Below are 23,265 nucleotides of genomic sequence, written 5' to 3'. Positions count from 1 at the left end.
CAAATGTTTTAGTAAGATAAACATCTTAAACTCAAGGTGCATGTTCTCTAACATAGATTGTAATACAGGAGCCCGAATAAGTAATACATTGCTCAGACGCCCAGATGAAATACAAGAGGAACATAAGAGACTGTGATTACCTCTGCTGGGGCCAAAAGAGGAAGAGCCAACTGAGCTAGGCTTTCAAAGAGAAGTAGGATTTGTAGATGCTGAGATCATGAGCCAAACTGCAGGGTCTAATGTGGGGGGAAAAGAGAAATAGCTCTGTCTAGAACTTCACTGTGTGTGGGAGAGACAGAGAGAGGGGGGCAGGGGGGGAGGGAGAGAGTTTGTGTGTGTAAAGTGTGGAAAGAGATTTGGAGCCAGGTCATGAGAAGTTAAGGACAACATTCTAAGGAGCTGCCAACTTAAAAGATGTATCAACATTTTTAGAAAAGCAAACCCCAAGGTAAAAATTGTGCAACTTAATGCAATGATAGTAAAAAAAAATATATATATAAGTATGTATAATTTTTTGGCTGGTTTTCCTTCAACAGTCTCTTTGTGGGTTGACTACAGTGCTACTTACTTCCAAAGAAGACATGCTAGAGAGTTCTGGGACCCAGGTAACAACAATTTATATGGTAGGACATTCCTACATCACTTGTATTAATTTTGGTTAAAAAAAAAATCAACTCAAGCAAAAAAAAAAAAAAAGAAGAAGTTTTAGATTGACTTAATGTTACATATCAGAGACAAATTTCAATGCTAATCATGCAACAGAAGCAAAGGTCATGACGATGCAGTAGGCTGAACCAAATGAAACTGCCAATGTTGGACTATTCAACATACAAAAACACAGCAATTTCACATGCTCCATCCTAACAGCAGTAACTACACCAACGGCAGCTTAATCAGCACTTTGAGGCAGCCTTCACCTCCTGTCCCATGCTGGATGAGGACAGCTAAGCTGAACAAGAGGTTTATTAACTGTGACACAAAGCTGTTTTCATGCTAAGTCATGTTCTGGTTTATAGGCTCAAATGAAAAAAAAAAAAAACTAGAGAGAGGAAGAAAAAAATACAAGAGAAGAGGAAGAATGACAACAAAACAACAGAAAGAGAAGATATAAGGTGATCGTGGGGTAGCTGTCCTCTTTAAAAGAGAGGGAGAAACTGTGATTTTTTACAATTTTACCACTATGAATATGGAAAATGGATATAATTTTTTCCACACATACAAATGCTACTTACATAGTGAAAACACTAACATAACAGGGAATTAACATTTACTGAGTGCTTACTATGTTCTATTAGGCACTTTACATACTTTTCCATTAAATATGAATAAGAACATTCATTTATAAGATGAATAAGGTCTGAAAATCCAATGTATGTTATGGTGACTACAGTTTATAATACTCTATTATATAATCTGCTAAGAGTAGAACTTAAATGTTTTCCACCCCCCACTCCTTCCCCTGCCAAAAAAAGGGTAAATATGTGAGGTGATAGATGTGTTAACCACATGGGGAAGATGATTCACAATGTATATCAAATCTCAAATCATCACACTGTACACTTTAAATATCTCGCAATTTTGTCAATTATATCTCAATAAAGCTGGGAAAAATCTGAATAAAACAAGAGTTTGGTGGTTTCATACAATTCCTTAAAGGTGAGATTATTACCCTCATTCAAGGGTATCATAGCTCTTAAGGACTAAATTAACATCTGAAGCCAGCTCTGACTCCAAGGCCTATATTTTTTCTTCCTCAATCTAATGTCTATAATGCAATGAGCTTTACTGTTATATAAGAAGTTTTTTATTTAAAGACTTGTCATTTTAATTCAGAAGCTTAAAACATCTCGTGCTGTATAATTTAAGTGTGTTATTGCTGAGCAAGGAAAATTTAGCACAAAAAGGAATGGGATAACCATTTTATATGCTGAGAAACACTATAATTCACATTATATTTCAAGCAAAAAAAATTTTCTAAGGTAAGTTGAAATCCAATTCAACAAATAGTTGAGGTTCTATTGTGTATCAAACACTGTGAAGAAAGACCTGCATAAAGTTACAGTCCCATAATTAATGATCTGGTTAGAGACAGAGGTAAAAGTGGTGAAGATTCACCATTAATAAATGGAACTGGAAATACTCAAATACCCACCATTTTCACATGTACAGCAGAATCTTGATTAGGCATTTCTTGGTTATCCAATCTTCTGGATTTCCCCAGGTGATGTCACAGTAAAAGAGAGAGAAAAAAGGTACACGTGACATACATATATTTCAGGCTGTTCCTGTAGGTTAATGACATAGTAAGGTGGTACTTTTGGTTTGACTTAAATACCAAGTTACTGAAGGCACCTTTTCCTCTTTCCTAAGAAGCTCAGCAAAGATTTTCTCTATCTTACAAAGGTTGGAGTTAAAAATTTTGTATGAAAAGTTTGCAGCTCTCCTATAAGAATTTATATAGTGTTAGTAAGATTTGAATAAAGTTTATATTTGCAAGAAAATGTTTTATTACAAGAATATTTTATCAATACTTTCTCTACATATAAGAATGAAGTTTGTGGGAAAATTATGCATTGCTATTACTGAATCAATGGAGGAAGATATGAATAGAACATAAGGAGAAACATAATACACAAAAGTCAAGTTTATTCTTCAATTTTCCCATATTGAACTCTAATTTTGTGAAATGAGGCAACTACTATCTGAGTTAGTGTCTGGCCCAGAGTAAGTATGTGATAGTGTTAACTAAATGATAATTTTATGGGTTAGGGTGGAATTTATACATATCAATTTGTTAAGCTAAAAGAAATAGTTTTTATACTATCTCCTAATAAAATAAAATACCTCTTATCATTATTCTATCTTTTTTTTTTTCATTTTTACAGTATCAATCTTAGGGAAGATTACTTACTTTTGTTCCTCAATGACTTTACTTTTACTTCACACTAGGTAAGTAAAATTTTTTTTAACAAAAGCAGTATTTAAAAAGGGCAACTTTAACAAAAGGGAAAAAATCTGACTTTTCTTAAAATTTGGTCATCATAGGGGTACCTGGGTGGTGCAGTCAATTAAGCGACTGACTCTTGGTTTTGGCTCAGGTCGGGATCTCTGGGTTGTGAGACTGAACCCTTTAACAGGCTCTGTGATCAGTGTGGAGTCTGCTTAAGACTTTCCCTGCCCCTCCCCCTGCTCTCTCTCTAAAATAAATAATCTTAAAAAAGTTGGACATTATATCTGTGTTCTTTATAATTAAAATGTATTGTAGCAGCTACATAAAATTTTCTCAATTCTAAAATTCATTCCTCCCTCCTTCCATTTTAAATGCATAAAATTGGGAAATGTCTTATAAAAAGGTATTCCCCCCCACCTCAGAAAAGCTGTTAGTAAGTTAATGGTCTTATAATTGATGGCATCTTCAAGTTGAGTAAACAGTATTTCCAAATAGTAAGATACCTCCAATTTTTCACATCCAAAAAATAATATAGTACCTGCAGAAATATCTATTTATCTATCTATACACTCTATATAACTCATAAACACTTTGATCACTACCCCCAAAATGTAACTGTAATGGTAGTTTGAGGGTTAGTAATCTTTAGATGATTGTAGTCAAATTTAAGTAACCCTTCCTTTCTGCTGATCCTTGATCTTAAATAAAGAAGATTCCACAGAAGTTGCCTGCGAATCTCTTTCTTCATTTATAGAAACCAAAGCATACAATATGCTCATGGTTTTCCTTTGATGTTTAATATCTGAACAGGGTTCTATATTTCTCGGAAAGCACTATTTTAAACAAAATCATTTTATTAGCTTGAAAAAGAGGAAGGAGAATGTGGAAAAGTACCGTAGAGTTTATAAAACATTTGAAAAGCCCAAAGGAACACAGAATTCAAGCAGTGCAGAATACATTTTAATATCTGGGAATCTCAGCTCTTCTTGTCACACAGAGCCAGGCAGCGCAATTCCTGTTCCCCCCACCACCAAGTTTGGCTCATTTATGTAAAAAAAAGATAAGGGGAAAAAAGCCAGTGTCAGTAAGTAAAAAATAATTGTCTTTCTCATGGTCTCTACATATTTTATTTAAACAAAACACAAACAAAAACAGAGTCATCAGAAATTTGATAATGGCCAATTTTAGGACATTATTTTTGATAGGTAAACCTACTAGTTCATGGATTCTATGCAAATTTCAACTGAAGGTCCTTCATTCCTCCCGATCCTCACTGGCAATCTGACCAGAATGTATCCTTGTTCAGAGATAATATCACATAAAGTGATACTGTTGTCCCAATGTAAAAATCACCCCATTGTCTCTATAATTACAGAAGTGTCAAGAGTAAGGCATAAATGCCAGCATTCTGGCACTATTCTAAAGAAGACACTGAAAATTAGGGCAGGGTATTTTTAAACCAATCGGCTTGTAAACCTATACTTGGTATATAATGTTCTGGCTCACTTTGCCAGCAGTCATCTGTTGCAGATGCTTCAAGAGAAGAGCTGTTGGAAAAAACACATCAAGTGTAGAAGACACGTTCAAAAATAGAAAATACTAGCCTGGAAGTATGAACCCTCTTCATAGGAAGTTTTGAAGTTCTGAAGTCTTTTGAATTTTTAATGTCGACTAGAAAGTGTGGAAATCAGAAAATAATTACTCTGTGTGCTTTCACTATGAGGTTAGGGTCTCTGCTCTAACAGTGTTCATTACACAGAATATGTAGGACAAAGCTAAAGACTGAAGCAAGAGGTAAGAACTTCATTGGAATAGCACAAACTTGATAACTGAAGAGTTTTAGTGATTGTGATTATTTCCTTCTGAGATCATTAACTTTACCTTGAAAAGACAGTGACAAATCAATGACTGAAAATTCCTATGTCTACATGAAAAAATTTTACTTGCCTTTATACAAGTTTTAAAGTATCTGAATGCCAACTGAATATTTTTAAAGGCCCACTTAACTTTGTCTTATGGGAAAGTGAAAAAGATTAAGTTCATCAATATCATTGGCTTAAAAAGTTGTGATCCTGCTTCAGTTGTGATACTTGCAGAAACATTTACAGGACACAGCAATAAAGTAATGAAATTTTGAATGGTAAACTGTGTACTACTTACATAAGAAAAGGCACGCATTACTATAATATGGACAGAGTATCAGCAACAGTACTAAACTTCCAAATGAATCCATTTTTTGCTGCACTTTTCCAGCAACCTGTAATTACTGGTCTTAAGCTTACTTATGTTTTTAATAATGACACTTGGGTGATTAGCACAAGAAAAATCAAACATAAGTTTGTTATTTCAGTAGCATTGTACATCAGTTTCTTGGATCATTTAAATAATTCTCCCTAATTAGATTTTCAAGGCAGCAGTGAAAAAAAATATACAAACTGGAAAGTGAAACTTTCTTGATACAGATATGAGACAAAAATGAAACTGAATATTCTCAGGTCTTTCCTGAGCCTGTTGGGGGAAAGAGAAAACAAACTGAGGTGGGAAGGGAAGAGGAGACAGAAGAGAGGAAAAATAAATTTCAAAGGCTAGTTATTTAAAAATTGGCAATTTATACCAATTTTCTTAAATAGTAAAACTTGGCTTCTCAGTCAGAATTTTATGGATACTTAAGAAAATACATAATTTCAGAGCTCAGAATTTATTCATATATGCTCCTCACTCCCCATGGCCTTAATATCTAATAGCATTTTTCAAGCTGAGTAAACCAAGGCACATGGAAATTAAGTTATTTATACTGATTACCCTTAGCGCACTCTGAGTTCTGTCCTTGAATTTGTCCTAGAACAACAGCATAGGTGGTAAGCAATATCCAGAGATGCAGGGGCTTGGATACAGACTGCCAATAAAAACCAAGTAAACTGCTTTAAGAAATGGTCTGCTGCATTATCTAATTCTCCTGATTAAAAAAAACAAAAACAAAAAACAATTATAAAAAATAAGGTAAATCCAATTATTTAAAACTAAGTTAGCCACAACATTCTAGGGTTTTATAGCAATATATGCTTGAATCTTAATTCTCAATATACAATTTGTTATAAACCTTAAAGACTGTAAATCCAGCTTTTATCAATTCATAAAACATACCAATAGAATCCTATTCCATAATATCTTAGATAAAACAAGCACAAAATAAAAATTCATTATCTTTATTACTAGGCATAATATACGGTTCCTAGACCTGGGGACACAAAGCATGTGGCAATCAGCAAAACTGAGTCACAGAGCAACTAAATGAACAACAAAATCGGATCTTACAGTGCCTTTTTTTCCTTTGAAAAGAGATTTTTGAGGATACACTGCTTTTTCTCAACATGTACATGTGAAACATGAAGCTCTTAAAATTAGATGTTTTAAATTGTTATTTCGGAGACCCAAGACACTGCAAAGTTTTACATATTCATATCTTTGCAAACTGTAAAGTTTTACATTATACTGCTTTATTCTATTTTTATTTCCTTAATCTGTATTTTTAAATGCTTACAATTTCAACAAGAGACTGAACCAAATAAGAGTCTATAGATAAAGTTAAGCCAGAGAAACTAATTGGTTTACATGAACTGTACACACTTACCCTGAAGGTAACCGGACAAGCTACGCCAGCAAAAGAAAATTCTTCCTGTCTGAGAAGTACTAATATAGCACAAGGTGCAACTGAGGGCGGTTCCAAAAGCCTTGGCTAAGCTCTATGCAAAAGTGGTCTTGTGACGCATTAATACACAGTGCTTTATTATGCTCCGGGTGACACTTGCTAGCTCTGAGCTAACAGTCACCAGCCAGTCTACAGAAAATGATCAATTGAAAAAATGTGACAGTTAAGAGAAGGTAAATCTGCACTATTAGGGCTGGCAACTTGCTCTGCGAAGAAAAACGGAACCTCCATATTAACACTTAAAAATACTCCCTTCCTCATCCTGTTTTTTGGCTGTCAGTGTACTTGTGGTATGTGCATTTTTCTGTATGAATATTATATTTCAATACAAAGTAAAAAAAAAAGTAGGTCATGGTTGCTAGGAGCTGGGGGAGAGGAGAATGGGGAGCCACTGCTCAATGGGTACAAAGTTTCAGTTTGGAAAATGAAGAGTTCTGGAGATGGATGGGTGGATGGATGGGTTGCACAGTGTCAGTGTATTCAGGGCCACCAAACCATACACTTAAAAATAGTTAAAATGGCAAATTTTATGTTGTGTGTATTTTATCACAATTTTAAAAAGATTACCTCATTTAAGACACAGGAGAAAAGACATGATGCATGTAAGTGTGGTCACTAGAATGTTAAGAGCCTTTACTGCAGGGCACTGGGATTTAAGTGATTTTTATGTTTTTCTTCATATTGCCTAGACTGTAAAATTTATTTGCTAAAAAAATCTAAACATAAACGATGAAAACTCATTTTTAAGGTTAAAAAAATGAAAAAAAGTGATTCTCCTGTTGGAAATAAAAAGTCAAATTGTTATGAAGAAAAATATATATTTTTTAAAAGATTTTATTTATTTATTTGAGAGAGAGAGAATGAGAGACAGAGAGCACGAGAGGGAAGAGGGCAGAGGGAGAAGCAGACCCCCTGCTGAGCAGGGAGCCCGATGTGGGACTCGATCCCGGGACTCCAGGATCATGACCTGAGCCGAAGGCAGTCACTTAACCAACTGAGCCACCCAGGCGCCCAAGAAAAATATTTTTAACTTTTAAAGAGAACCAGGCTTGCTTTTAACCCGAGTAGCAGGACTGCAATCTGCTAATACCACATGTCAGGGCCTGATAGATAAGTTATGCTACGGGCCCTCTGGGAAGCTTTATCATTAGGAACAGGAGGAAGCTACACTTACGTAAATAAACTTTTATATCTGCCTTCTCTCTTCTTCTTCTTTTTTTTTTTTTTAAGATTTTATTTATTTATTTGAGAGAGAGAATGAGAGAGAGAGAGAGCACATGAGAGGGGGGAGGGTCAGAGGGAGAAGCAGACTCCCTGCCAAGCAGAGAGCCCGATGCGGGACTCGATCCTGGGACTCCAGGATCATGACCTGAGCCGAAGGCAGTCGCTTAACCAACTGAGCCACCCAGGCGCCCCATCTGCCTTCTCTCTTCTATGCTCAAGAGAAATCAAACCCACATAGCATTTCAGTAATCAAACTGTGAAGTAGCATGCTCTATTAAAAACAAAAAAAATTTTTTTAAATGATTTTTTAAAAAGATTTTATTCATTCATTTGTCAGAGAGAGAGAGAGAGAGAGAGAGTGCACAAGCACAGGCAGAGGGAGAAGCAGGCTCCCCGCTGAGCAAGGAGCCCGATGTGGGGCTCCATCCCAGGACCCTGGGATCATGACCCCAGCTAAAGGCAGATGCCTAACCGACTGAGCCACCCAGGTGTCCCTGTTTAAATGACTCTTTAAAAGGCCACTAACAAAGTATCCAAACTTGGTATCTACCAAAGGTTAAAATGGCACTGCTATCTTATTTTAATAAGATGAGAAGATTCGCAATGAAACATTCCTCTATGAGGAAAATCTTTTATATTTGACTAATGGAGGCTCAAGGGCTACCAAGTGATCCTTTTTGAAAATATTCCTGTATTATGTATGAATATGATGACTTAACTGTCCTGTAATATATGAATATAGGTAGCAATGGTAAGAATTTTAAAGATATCACTTAGACAGATGACTTAAGATTTAAGTCATTCTCAACAACAACAAAGGATGCTGGAGTCAGAGTTCTTTCTTGGAGGGCTATTTAGAGATCCTATTAAAAGCTTCAGAAATATACATTTCCCTTGACACACCAATTTTATATCCTAAGGATTTTAACCTAAGGAAATAAGGCAGTATACAAAGATTTAGTTGCAAAGATATATACTATAGACTTCTATAGACTTGTTTTTTTGTTTTTGTTTTTGTTTTAAATAGGCTCTACGCCCAGAGTGGAGCCCAACATGGAGCTCAAACTCATGACCCTGAGATCAAGACCTGAGCTGAGATCAAGAGTGGGATGGTCAACCGACTGAGCCACCGAGGCGCCCCATAGACTTGTTTTATAATACTGGGAAACTGTAAACAACCTAAATGCCCAATATCTAAATGTTCATTAACATAAGAGAAGTGAATACATTGTGGTATACACATAAAATATAAGATTACACAGTTCCCAAAAATGATTATTATAAATAGCTAAAATTTATTGTATGTTTACTGTGTGTTAGGTATTTCAAACACTTGACATACTTCATCTCATATAACACTCATAACCCCAGAAGGTATGTGCTATTATTATCCTCATTTTTCAACTGAAGAAATTAAGGCGGTAGCTGAGAAGTGGCAGAACTGGATTCAAACTCAGGTCTCTCTGACTTCAGAATCCATGCCTGTAAATCACTGGACCCTACGGCTCTGTAAGGCCGATATTTACAGATACACTCAGGTGTACATGATCTACAACTGAATGAGAGTATCTACAGCAAGAGTCCAATTTTTGGGCAAAATTCTTTATACAAGCATAGGAAAGTCTAAAATAGAATATATAAGATAGTATCAGATGGGATTAAGGGGCCATTTTTATTTCCTGAGTTTTATAAAATGAGTTCCTTGGGAAACAAAAAATAGCTTATTACAAATGTTACAGTAGTAGCATCAACCATGTCCATAATCAGAAAAGAAAATTAAAAAAAAAAAAGTACAACCGGAGCTAGTCAATATCATGGGTGGATTACTTGAAACAGTATTTCTACAGTGGAGACAGAACAAGGAATTAATCCAGTTGGCTCTAAAGCAAAACAAAATACAGCATGAAAAGAAAGATGGCTAGTATGTTATCAAGGGGGTGGAGGATGGCTTTGGCTCTGCTGGTGTTCTGCTCTGCTAGCCTAAGGAGAGAAGAGAGGAAAGAGGAGCATTGCTCCCTGCTTAGAGGGAACTTTTCCCACAAGATCAGTTCCACCCAGTGTGTATAAATGCATGGGGTGGGATGGGATGCCTGGTGGGCCGTCCCTCCAGGAGGGACTAACATTTTTCAAGCACTTTCTTAACTTGTCAGAATCTCAGAAGCATGCAATGGCCTTTTATACACTATGGGACCAAGGGCACGCTGCCCTAAGGTGGCTCACTTTATTTATTTTTTTTTAAATTTTATTTATTTATTTGAGAAAGAGCGCAGGAGTGGGGGTGGGGTGGGGTAGGGGGGAGAGGGAGAAGCAGACTCCCCGCTGAGGAGGGAGCCTAATGAGGGGCTCGATCCCAGGACCCTGAGATCATGACCTGAGCTGAAGGCAGACTCTTAACCGACTGAGCCATCCAGGTGCCCCAAGATGGCTCACTTTAGCATAAAGATTATTTTGAGTTAAAGGCAAGCAAGATCCTGCAGATTTAGGAAAAGCTCCTTACCCCCACTCTCCCACCCTCCACAACTGCGTAAAAAGAATGTAGATAAAGGTCCTGCTCCAGGAAGAGAGCTATCCCCAGAGATAACTACATTATGCTATGAATTAGGTATAGTGTGTGGAGAAGAACCTAGCAAACAAGGCCTCTTTGATCAAAGTCCTCTCTTTGTCCCACCATTTCCAAGTGACCTAACAAGTATCTGTTTACCAAACATTTACTTTTTCATTCTTTCTGAGGACTGCATTCCTTCCCTTTGAAGACCCAGACCCCTACACCCCCTTCTCCTTCGTTCAGAATGACATATACCTCATTTTGCCTGACAGTGTTTGGAATTTCTTTGTGCATTCCCCACATGTATGCTAGTAAGTTTGATTTTTCTCCTGTTAATCTGTCTCATGTCAATTTGATTCTTATTCTAGCTAGAAGGACCCTGAGGGGACAGGATATTCTTACTCCCCGACAATACATTCTATTTATTCCGTAAAGCCTTATGAGAAATATAATACTTCTCCCCTTTTTACTGGTAAGGAACCTAAGGTCTGGAGAAGTTACTTACTACTTATGTGACTTTTCTTCTTATTATATCATGCTGCTTCTAGACAATAATATACACATTATTTACATGAGAGGGCCAGAAATGTCTGTGAATAAGAATAATGTTTTGAAACTGTGCCAAGAAAAAAGAACAAGGACACAAATACAAGCAAAGTACTGAGTAAAAGAAATGAATTTTGTTTCAAATAGCTCTAAGCTACTGTGTTCTGTTTTGTTTTTGAAAGGGAATATAAAGGATTTAGAAGTAAGAAGATGTAAAGGGAGGCTTTTTTAGCAGCACAATGAACTGTGATCTCTGGACTCTGACAGGCTCCTGTTTGCCTTGGCGTTTCTTTACTCTTGGTCATACAAACAGAAATCACTCATAAAGCTCTGAAAGGAAAAGCTACACCTGCAACTGACATGCCAAAGAGCAGAGAAGTTCTCCTACAGGACTCACATCTTTGGAAGCTTTTTCTCCCCTTATAACACTGTAATTGGCTGTCTTTTATCAATGGAGAAAGAGATACCCATTTGTACTTCTGAGGAACGAGTTACAACGTTTTAGATACTGTCAATTATTCAACCAACTTGAAAAGCTAAAAATGACCACTTCATATTTTGCCATTAAAGAGTTTCTCAAAATTTTGAAATACTGAAAAAACAAAAAGCCCACAGAAAACCAAATCTTAAACCTTAGTAACTTATTGACTGATTCATTCATTTTGCCTTTAATCTGGGGGCAGGGAAGTAAAGGGAATAAAAGTACTACATTAATTAATAGTTGAATGTGAAAGAAATCACTTCATAATTCTACATAAAACCTGTAGTAAGGATAATTTATTTCTCAATTATCCAATCTAAGACTTAACTACTAACTCACTTAGCTTACACAATCCAATTATTATTTGGCTATGGAATGTATTTTTAAACTTCAATCTGAACTTGACTGACACTCTAGGAAATTATTCCAAACAAAACAATAAAATCATATAAGGAAACCATTCAGGTGAGTCTTCTATAAGGACTCTTGCAAAACTTGCTCCTGCTAATTGCTGTAATTGCTGTATAAATAGAAAGATTATTTTTTAAACATGCAAAACATCCATCTAGGCATTTGACTTCTCTTAAAACTTCTCTAAAGAAGACGTCAACGAACTTCAGCACTGTGACTATTCAAAACAGAATTGAAACAGATGCTATTAATGTTTATATGAGTGTGATTTTTTAAAATTTATTATTTTTTTATTTAAATTCAATTAGCCAACATATAGTACATCATTAGTTTCAGATGTAGAGTTCAGGAATTCATCAGTTGCATATAACACCCAGTGCTCATCACATCATATGCTCTCCTTAAATGCCCATCACCCAATTACCCCCATCTCCCCCACCCATCTCCCCTCCAGGAGCCCTCATTTTGTTTCCTATAGTTATATGAATATGATTTTAAATGTTTAAGGAGCAAAAACAGAGATGAAACAACGAATTATTACATTTTGGGGAAATGAACAGGAAGTAAAGATTTTCTGTAAGTTTCTTCTTACATTTAAAATCATTCCAAAAACTTATCCTATTAGGTGACTGTTAGTGAAGTTGATTGCTGCATTTATGAATTTGTATACATATATGCAAACGGAGGAAAACCTATGGTTCTAATCTCAATGCATTTCTTAAAAACTCTGCAACAATCTAGGATTGACTTAATTTTCAGAAACTCGAAGTTCTTGAACATAATTTATATCTTTTTAACTTAAAAAGTAATAAATTCTGTAGTTTAAACTCCTTTAGAGGCAATGACATTTATGTTGCAATAGGTAGGTCAAGTTCAAGAAACTTGGATGTAAGAAAATATCATAAACAAGGGAGTCTTTCCTAGCTCTCCTCTCAAAGGAACTATGTTCTAATATTTCAAGACACTTAGCACTGAAATTGTTTCCATTTTATTATATCTGGATCTCTGTGCCTGAAATGGAATAAGAAAAACTTTGTTTTAATTTTGGACTCCTTCCATAACACACAGTTGGCATTCTCTCTGTTGAAAAGAAACAGTATTGTTTAGGATTGCTATTTGGGTATGGGTCATATTAAAAATGGCAAAAATGGTTATGTTATTGGTGTATTATATCTGGTACCTCTAAATGGAGAGTACAAAGACTTAACTTACTATCTTCTTTTTGCTATGCCGGATAAATGCATTTAAAAAATAGTAAGGTAAATGGGGCATCTGGGTGGCTCAGTAGGTTAAGTGTCTGCCTTCAGCTCAGGTCATGATCCCAGGGTCCTGGGATAGAGCCCCACATAGGCTCTCTGCTCAGCAGGGAGTCTGCTTCTCCCTCTCCCTCTCCCCCCTGCTCATGCTCTCTCTTGCACACTCTCTCTCTCTCAAATAATTAAATAAAATCTTAAAAATATAGTACGGTAAGAGGGGCGCCTGGATGGCTCAGTCATTAAGCGTCTGCCTTCGGCTCAGGTCATGATGCCAGGGTCCTGGGATCAAGCCCCACATCGGGCTCCCTGCTCAGCGGGAAGCCTGCTTCTCCCTCTCTCACTCCCCCTGCTTGTGTTCCCTCTCTCACTGTGTCTTTCTTTGTCAAATAAATAAATAAAATCTTTTTTAAAAAAATAGTAAGGTAAGAAAATGATGAAGTAAATTATTTGGAGAGATTCAAGTTCATAAACGAGTAACTTGTAGCAAAGAATTACTTGAAATTACATGGATGATAAGTGATAACTTGAGTTTTAAAAGTATGTAAATAGAAGAAACCACAAAATATACTCCTTTTGAATCATCTTTCAATATTAATAAACTCAGTATGTTAAACCAAAGTACTTAATTTAACCTATGCAAACTCTTGGTAATGTATATTATACCCAACAAGGGAATGTGTGCTCATCAGAATAGACCTTATAAAAATAGGTTTATCAAAGAATGGCCTTCAAAGTGCTTTTTATGGTCAAGTGTCATGCTGGTGAACTCTTTCAAACTTTTAAAAGAACAGATGGCCCCATGCTAGATAAACTGTTTAACAGCACATAAAACAAGGTTAAGATATCCAATTCCATTTATGAAACTAACTAGTATAAAATCCTGAAACAAAGCCTGTCAAAAATAGTACAAAAAGAGGAAACATAACCTAAGTTCACTTATGAATATAGATATAAAAGTCCTAAGTAATAAACCAGTAAAAAACTAAATTCAATAGCACAGATAATCATTGAACATGGCTGAATCAAATATATTATAAAAATCAATTAACATTCATCACAGAGGAATAAAAGGGTCACAGGTGTCTCTATTTTCTTCTTCATGCTCCTTGGTATTTTCTAAATTTTCTGTAATAAATCTATATCATACCCAGAAGGAAACAAATACTATTTTTAAAAGGTTACATGTCCCAAAATATAAGAAAGCAGAAGTGTATATAATGCTACTATATCTTTTGACAAAATAGACATGGCATATGTTAAGTCATGTTTATGGAAGGTAAAATGAAAATTATCTCTTGACGGGCGCCTGGGTGGCTCAGTTGGTTAAGTGACTGCCTTCGGCTCAGGTCATGATCCTGGAGTCCCGGGATCGAGTCCCGCATCGGGCTCCCCGCTCGGCAGGGAGTCTGCTTCTCCCTCTGACCCTCCCCCCTCTCATGTGCTCTCTCTCATTCTCTCTCAAATAAATAAATAAAATCTTAAAAAAAAAAAAAAAGAAAAAAGAAAATTATCTCTTGAGGCAAAATTCCACCTTACTACGTTTTCTGGAGTAGCCTTCCTCGTTCTTTGCCTGTGAGATAAACTAATGAGTAAGCTACACAAACTACTTAAACAATATGCTATGTTCTCCTCCCACCCTGGATATCGAATGAAGTCATAATGTGTAAATGAGGAGTCATATACAAATAAAGCTCTGTAAAGCATTATAAAGTATTAGGACATGGTTTAAAGAAGCCATTTAGGTGGGTGGGGAAATGGGCTAAAAAGATAAAAAGGGATTAAGAAGTACAAACTTCCGGTTATGAAATAAAATCACGGAGACAAAAAGTAGAGCACAGGGAATATGGTCAATTGTAATTGTAATAACTTCGTATGGTGACAGATGGTGACTAAACTTGTCAAGGCAAGTAACGTGTAGAATTCTTGAGTCACTATGTTGTACACCTGAAACTAATGTAACACTGCATGTCGACTGTACCTCAATAAAAAGCAGCAGCACCAACAGCAGCCACTTAAAGATTTGAGAGGAGGGTCATACACAGACTACGCAAAAATAAAAGTGAAAACAAAAAAAAAAAACTTGGAAAAATACATTTCTAACATATTTCTACAGTTAAAAACATTTTATAAAAGCCCTTGCAAATCAAGAAAAAGAACGTAGGACAATTCAGAAAAGAAGAAAATAAATGGCCTATTATTTTTAACAGTTCAGTTTCAAAAGTAATGAATACTTAAAAAACAACAACAACTATCATTTGGCAAAAATAAGAAAAAAAAAAAAAGACACCTATTCCCAGGAAAATAGGGAGCTAGGTACTTGTATATACTGTTAGTGGAAATGTAAATCAGTACAACCTTTTCAGAAGGTAACCTGGAAGCACATTCAAAAGCCTTAGATTTGTACATGCCCTTTGATCCAGCATCCCACTTAAACAGTCATGGACTTGCACAGATGCAACACAAATGTTTACTGACCCATTATTTATTATAATGAAAAGTGGTAAACAATCTAAATGTTCAACAGTAAAGAACTTGCTGAAGAAATTATAACACCTATATGATATAAAGGAATATAATATAATCACTAAAAAAAGTATAAAATTAGGAAGGAATAATTTTTTTTTTTTTTTTTTTTTTGAGAGAGAGAATGAGATGGGGGAGGGTCAGAGGGAGAAGCAGACTGCCTGCCGAGCAGGGAGCCCGACGCAGGACTCAATCCCAGGACTCCAGGATCATGACCTGAGCCGAAGGCAGTCGTCTAACCAACTGAGCCACCCAGGCGCCGCAGGAAGGAATAAATTAATAAGTGAATAATCTTGGGGCGCCTGGGCGGCTCAGTTGGTTAAGTGTCTGCCTTTGGCTCAGGTCCTGATCCCAGCGTCCTGGAAAGGAGTCCCGCCTCCTGCTCTGCTCAGCAGGGAGCCTGCTTCTCCCTCTGCCCCTCCCACCCTTGTGCTCTCTCTCTCTCTTTTTCTCTCTCTCTCAAAAATAAATAAAAATCTTGGGCGCCTGGGTGGCTCAGTCGGTTAAGCGTCTGCCTTCGGCTCAGGTCATGATCCCAGGGTCCTGGGATCAAGCCCCACATCGGGCTCCCTGCTCAGCGGGAAGCCTGCTTCTCCCTCTCCCTCTGCCCCTCCCTACTATTTGTGCTCTCTCTCTGCTCTGTCTTGCTCTCTCAAATAAAGAAAATCTTAAAAAAAATCTTAAAAAAAATAAATAAGTGAGTAATCTTATTAAAAACAATGTTACAGTATGATCTCATGTTGGGAAAAATGATACTTAACAGTTATATATAAATGAATCAAATGCATATAGAAGCTTTATCCTTTACAAAAAACCATGTTTCCCATACGACTTTAGCAAAATTAAATTTCAGTAACTGAAAATGATATAATTATATATGCCAAGCTTGTAAGTATGCTACTCAGGTCAATTTACCCATCTACAAATTATTATAGCAGGCAGGCAGGGATTAGGCCCCAGACTGCGAGGTCCTCAGGTTAAAAACCGTTATTCAGGGGCGCCTGGGTGGCTTAGTCGATTAAGCATGACTCCGGCTGGGGTTATGATCTCAGGGTCCTGGAATGGAGCCTTATGTTGGGCTCTGTGCTCAGCGGGGGACGCCTGCTCCTCCCTCTCCCTCTGCTCATGCTCTCACTCTCATAAAAAAAAAAAAAAAAAAAAGACAAAACCAGGGCACCTGGGTGGCTCAGTCGTTAAGCATCTGCCTTCGGCTCAGGTCATGATCCCAGGGTCCTGGGATTGAGCCCCACATCGGGCTCCCTACTCGGAGGGGGGCCTGCTTCTCCCTCTACCCACTCCCCCTGCTTGTGTTCGTTCCCTCTCTTGCTGTGTCTCTCTCTGTCAAATAAATAAATAAAATCTTTAAAAATAAATAAATAAATAAAAAGACAAAACCATTACTCAACATTTGGGATAACGCTGGATATCTTTCTATTCTCAATCTTTTAACTTGAAGGATGTATGATGCTCTAACTAGACATTCTTCTTTTCCAAACCTGAGAGCTCAAAGAGAATATTGTTTAGAGACAATTGTTAAATCATTACTTAATCTGAATCTCTTACAAGACAACATCATGTCTAAAAGAAAGTTGGTCTGGAAAACAGTATGGAGGTTCCTCAAAAGGTTGAAAATAAAGCTAACCTATGACCCAGCAATTGCACTACTGGGTATTTACCCCAAAGATGCAAATGTAGTGACCAAAGGGGCACGTGCACCCCAATGTTCATAGCAGAAACATCCACAATAGCCAAACTATAGAAAGAGCCCAGATGTCCATCGACAGATGAATGGATAAAGAAGATCTGGTATATATATATAATGGAATACTACTCAGCCATCAAAAAATAAAATAAAATATTGCCATTTGCAACAATGTGGATGGAACTAGAGAGTGTTATGCTAAGTGAAATAAGTCAATCAGGGAAAGACAATTATCATATGATCTCGCTGATATGTGGAATTTAAGAAACAAAAAAGATCATAGGGGAACAGAGGAAAAAATAAAACAAGATGAAATCAGAGAGGGAGACAAACCATAAGAGACTCTTAAGCATAGGAAAGAAACTGAGGGTTGCTGGAGGAGCGGGGGTTGGGGGATGGAGTAACTGGGTGATGGACATTAAGGAGGGCACGTGATGTAATGACCACTGGGTATTATATAAGACTGATGAATCACTGACCTCTACCTCTGAAAGCAATAATACGTTGTATGTTAACTGAATTTAAATAAAAATAAATAAATTTAAGAAATAAATAAAAGAAAGTTGGGAAAAGCTTTGTTTCACGAAAGGAGCTGAAAAGAGAATTAACATTTATTGAATACTATGTGGTAAAGTTTGAGACTGTATGCATATTATCTCTTTTTTAATCTTAACAACCCACAAAGATATTTAGAATATACTGTTGGAATTCTCCGAAAGTATAATTATTTAAAACACTAAGTGAAATAAAAAATACAAACGCAAAGACAGAACATATTCCTAATATAATACCCTGAAAGAAACAAGGGGGCAGAAGATTTTCTAGGTGAATCTTATCCATTCTGGAGAACTGGAAATTGAGACTTAGAAATTGTCCAAAGTTAAACCATCGGAATGTGGCAGGGCTGAGTCAGAACCAAGGATTCGCCAACTTTTATTAAACTTTCAAACATTATATATTTATGACTTCATTCCCTAACAAGATACTCTAAAGTTCAAATCATCAATTATGTAACTTATTAAAGAAGTTACTTTATCTTTACTATATAAGCCACAATACTTAAAAAGCACAGAATAACTGAATAATTATGGAACACCAGACAGATTTCCCCATCCTACAAAAACTAGGCCTATGTGACAAAACCATGTACATACACATGGATATCTCTCTCTATATACATCATATTATATATATACACATACATACATATATATGGTACATAGTTCTGCACAAAGAATGAAATAGAATAAAATAATTAGCTTGGAAAGAGATAAAATTTTTATTTTCTTAATTTTTATTTTATTATTTTTTAAAGGTTTTATTTATTTATTTGAGAGAGTGAGAGAGAGAGCATGAGAGCAGGGAGGGGCAGAGGGAGAAGCAGACTCCCCACTGAGTGGCGAGCACAGATGCGATGTGGGGCTCGATCCTGGGACTCCGGGATCATTACCTAAGCCAAAGGCAGACTTGACCCACTGAGCCACCCAGGCGCCTCAAGAGAGAAAAATTTTTAAAGATCAGCAACACAGGAACACTTCATTAACGCAATTGGTGTTCCCAACTGAGAAGCATGCTTTCTTTAAAAGCTTCAGAGAGAGCTAAAGTCGGACTGAGTGCCGGCTCTGCTACTTACTAAGCTACATCCTAAGCAAATTAATAAAAATTATGACAATTTACCAGCTGGACTGTGTTTTTAAGGATTAAATAAGGTCATGCACTGTGAATGTGGCCTAAGTAGACACCCCAAAATTTTAGTTCCTTTCCCCTGGTTAACAGATTCATAGGGGCTTCTCCCTCTGACCCTCCCTCCTCTCATGCTCTCTCTCTCTCTCAAATAAATAAATCAATCTTTAAAAAAAAAGGGGGGGGGTACCTGGGTGGCTTAGTTGGTTAAGTCACTGCCTTTGGCTCAGGTCATGATCCTGGAGTCCCAGGGTCAAGTCCTGCATCAGGCTCCCTGCTTGGTGGGGAGTCTGCTTCTCCCTCTGACTCTCCCCCCTCTCGTGCTCTCTCTCTCATTCTCTCTCTCAAATAAATCAATCTTAAAAAAAAAAACAACAGATAATAGGGCAGTGCCCAACTAACCCAAATGGGCATCAGTTTCTAATTGTTTTCTAGTTCTAGTCCCAGTGTAGCCCCGTTTTCTTTTCCCCCCCTATTATCTTAATGTGACTTCCGTAGGTTTCTTTTTTGTAACATTTCACTATGCTGTAATGCTTAGGTTCTCAAACTTTTCCTATCTCCATCAAAATTGATCAAGTGCCTCATTCCCTTAGAACACTGTGACAGAGAAATCTAGATAAACATAAACTGTTCGGGGGAAGACTGTATAAGAAGATAATGATTTTTTTTTTTTTTTTTTTTTGGTGTTGGTGTTCTGAACCCCGGCCCTGGGTAGGGCATTTGAAGTAAAATAAATGAGAGGGCTGTGCCATGACAAAGCTTCAGAGATAAAGTGGGGACAGGAAGGATCTTACCGCAACCCACATGTAACTATCTACTTCCACCCACTCACAAGCAGGAACTTGCCACACAAATTAAGCAACCTTCCAATCAACCAACAAACAACTCTGTAATCTATTAGCACCTTGAAATATGAGGAAGATAAACAACACATGTGAAAAAATAGACCATGGCATTTAAATCTGTAACAGCAGAAGACTCAAAGTTGGTTTAGATTTTATAGATTAATGGTTTTAGGGGAGGAAAAATAATTTTCCCTGTACCCTTCTATGGTCTTTGCTGAGGCCATCCATCCCATAATAAAAAGACAGATTAACAGAAAAAGAAATCCTTAATTTCACACATATGGGAACCCACAAAGATTCGAGACCCAAAGGCAGTCAGGCAATTGAGGCTTATAAACCATCTTGAGCTAAGGCGAAAGAAGAGGCTTGGGGCTTCAAAGGGGAGGAAGGCAAGTCCAGGAAAATGAGAAAAGCAATGTTTGCCTTCATGCAGGTAAATCTCTCAGATAAAAGAGTAATCTCTGGTAGTAGCTCTCTTCCTGGTACAGGCCCCCTTTCCAAATTCTTTTAGGCAGGTAAAAGGGAGTTAAAAAGCTCTTCCTGACCCCTCTGGGTCTTGATTGCCTTCAGTTCACAATAATCCCCATATCAAAGTGGCAGACTTTGGGGTGACAAATTCTGCTCCCCTCAGGTTGAAGCAACAGTGAGAGAGTAAACATAAAAATAAAACAAGAAAGGTAATTTAGAAAGCTAGCACCAAGCCATAGCACAGAGAAGTCTGCCATCTGCTGACACAAAAATGGAATTGTATAGATTTCCCTGATGGCTGTTTTTAAAGCAGTGGGAACCTCAGGTAAGGCTTATGACATTAGATTTCAATTAAGTTACTATATTGAAGAGATAAATTACAACTGCTAATTCAAAAGACAATAAGGATTAAAATGGGATTTAAGATTCTTTATAGGCTTATTAATTCAGTAACTCTAATTAATGTGATGTCCGAATTACTTTAAAAGCAAACAAAAGAGAAATCTATGGAAATGATTTAACATAAACTGTAGGGAACATTCAAACTGCTATGATGAATTAAGGATAATCTAAGACACTTGGCAAAAATTAGAAAATCTGTGGGAGAGGAAAATAATTTTTCCTCTACCCTTCTAGGTTCTTGGCTGAAACCCTCCTATAATAAAAGACAGATTAATAGGAGAAAAACAAACACGAATTTAATAACATGCATCCCTCCTGAATACATGGGAGATACCCAGGAAAATGGAGTCACTCCCTGAAATGGGTCAGGTTATCATCTTAAGTACCATCTCTAGCTAAAGAAAAAAGAAGATGGCATATCCTGGGGTTACAAATCCTGTTCCCTTTCAAATCCTACAGATTTCACCTCTGCGATCAGTCAATGTTCTGTCCTCTTTCTCTGGCTCCCATAGCAGGCTAGGGTTCATTCTCTTTAATCCAGGCTTATTTCAATTCCTGCTTCTCCAGTGACAGAATGCTGTCCCAACATATGCCTCTTTGGCATGACGACTATTTTGAGCTGATTATTTCAGAGAAACAGGAGACACAGGTGAAGCTCTGAAAAGAGAAGTTCCCTTTTGCAAGGGAAATTTATATTTATAAAGGAAATCCCCATTTCTATGTGTGTCTCCACTCTGTACCAAAAGAGAAGGAAGAAAAAGATGAAGAAAGCACGGCAAACTCAAATCAATGGAGAGAGTGCACTTAAAATCTGCATTATCAACCCTTACTCTGGTTTACCATTTTTTTCCTCCTCCCACCCAACAACAGGCCTCTTCCATGCCCTTCTTTTTGCTTATAGCTGTAGATGGTATAATTTTAAACCATCTAAGAGAGTTACTCACTTTTCCCAAGGCATCTCTCGTGTATATGTGTTAATAAAACTTTTTCTCTTGTTAATTCTATCTTTGGTTATAGGGTCCCCAGCACAGGCCTTAGAAAGGTAGATGGAAAATTATTTTTTCCTCACACTCTTTGTCTCTTGATTATAGTTATGCTAATTTAGTGTACTTCAGCTACCAGATTAAGCAATTAAAATGCATTCCAGATCTTATCACTTTTTGAAAATGAACATAACTCTCAAAGACTCTTCAGCAAGTTAATTACAAACACCTCACTACTGATAATACAAACATTTCTACAATGTGGTCCCAACACTTTTTAAAAATGTTGCTTTCAATTAACCGTTTTTAAAAAAAATATACATGTTCATGCTATTTCAAACAGTGCGGAACATTAAAGGATGAAAAAGTACAAGTCTCCTTCCTCATTCTCATCCTCTCAAGTTCTATCATTACTAGGAACAACTACAAACAACTAGTGCAGTTTTTCAAGAATTTCCAATGACATAAAAGCACATTCATGTGTATCTCCCTGGAGCCACAACTGTTCTACAATGTGCTTTTTCCCCCTAGTTACTATCTTTTGAACTTTTTAAAATGTTAACTCAGATTTACCTTCTTGTATGTATGTATGTATTTATAAAAGATTTATTTGAGAGAGAGAGAGACCACACATGTGAGCATGAGCGGGGGGAAGGGCAGAGAGAGAGGGACAAGCAGACTCCCCACTTAGTGGGGAGCCTGAGGCAGTACTCAATCCCAGGACCCTGAGATCACTGACATGGGAAACAAAGGCAGAAGAAAAATTATTAAATTTCCTTATAAAGTACAGCCCACTGACAAGTCCTTAAAACAGGCAGAGTGACATTCCTCTAGGGACTCAGCTGCCTCGATGTTAATACCTTGTAAAGGGCAAAGGCAATCTTAGCCCAACCCCCCAGGACCCTGTAAGTCTACTTTAACATACCAAGATACATGTTGGCAATCATCCCCCAAGCATATGACCCACCAATATACATCCGAAGGGTCTCATGACTCAGGTTTTATTAGACAGTAATAAATGACCTTATCCCAACAATAGCTAGCCCCTCAAGGTCCTGGAAACCTTGCTTCCAAAATTCCTTGGAGACTTACGCTATCCCTACCCCTCTCCCAACTTGAAAGTATATAATGGGCCACTCCTCATGACCCCAGTGCCGCTCTTTCTGCCCACAGGTCCTGTCCTCGTGCTTTAATAAAACCACCTTTTTGCACCAAAGACGCCTCAAGAATTCTTTCTTGGCTGTCAGCTTGGAACCCTGACGTCTTTCCTACATCAATCATGATTTGAGCCGAAGTCAGACACTTAACTGACTGAGCCACCCAGGTGCCCCTACTTTCTTATTTTTAAAGCTGCACAATGTTTTAGTATACAAATGCACCACAGTGTAACCAATGCACTATAATTTATTTAACCGATGTATATACCGCCTCCAACAGAGTAAACAAAAGTGCCCATTTTTCTATATCCTCATCACTCGGATTTCTCTCTCCACACAGTGCTTGGCAGTCCCCAATTTTGCCTATTTGTGAGCAATTA

General features: G+C 37.1%; 1 protein-coding gene across 6 annotated transcripts in view; it reads right to left on the bottom strand.

Moving 5' to 3' along the window:
* The window catches only part of NT5C3A (5'-nucleotidase, cytosolic IIIA), a 48,590-nt gene that overhangs the window by 12,336 nt on the left and 12,989 nt on the right, over nt 1–23,265 (bottom strand). For 2 of the 6 annotated variants that reach the window (XM_045864453.3, XM_045864454.2), the window contains one exon: nt 2,153–2,207. The exons of 2 other annotated variants lie outside the window; for them this stretch is intronic. In XM_045864453.3, the coding sequence (XP_045720409.1) occupies nt 2,153–2,188 (36 nt within the window). In that variant the 5' untranslated portion in view covers nt 2,189–2,207. Of the gene's footprint in view, nt 1–2,152; nt 2,208–5,752; nt 6,539–6,581; nt 6,992–23,265 lie in introns of those variants that run through there. 2 more of the 6 variants (XM_045864451.2, XM_054505239.2) reach the window with 2 other exon arrangements.

The sequence above is a fragment of the Mirounga angustirostris genome, unplaced genomic scaffold (genome assembly GCF_029215605.1).
Source record: "Mirounga angustirostris isolate CCGP_5_RB_7025 unplaced genomic scaffold, mMirAng1.0.hap1 SCAF_12, whole genome shotgun sequence".
Classification (NCBI taxonomy): Eukaryota; Metazoa; Chordata; class Mammalia; order Carnivora; family Phocidae; genus Mirounga; species Mirounga angustirostris.
The sequence above is the reverse complement of the archived record's forward strand: the minus strand, read 5'-3'. Positions and strand labels throughout refer to the sequence as shown.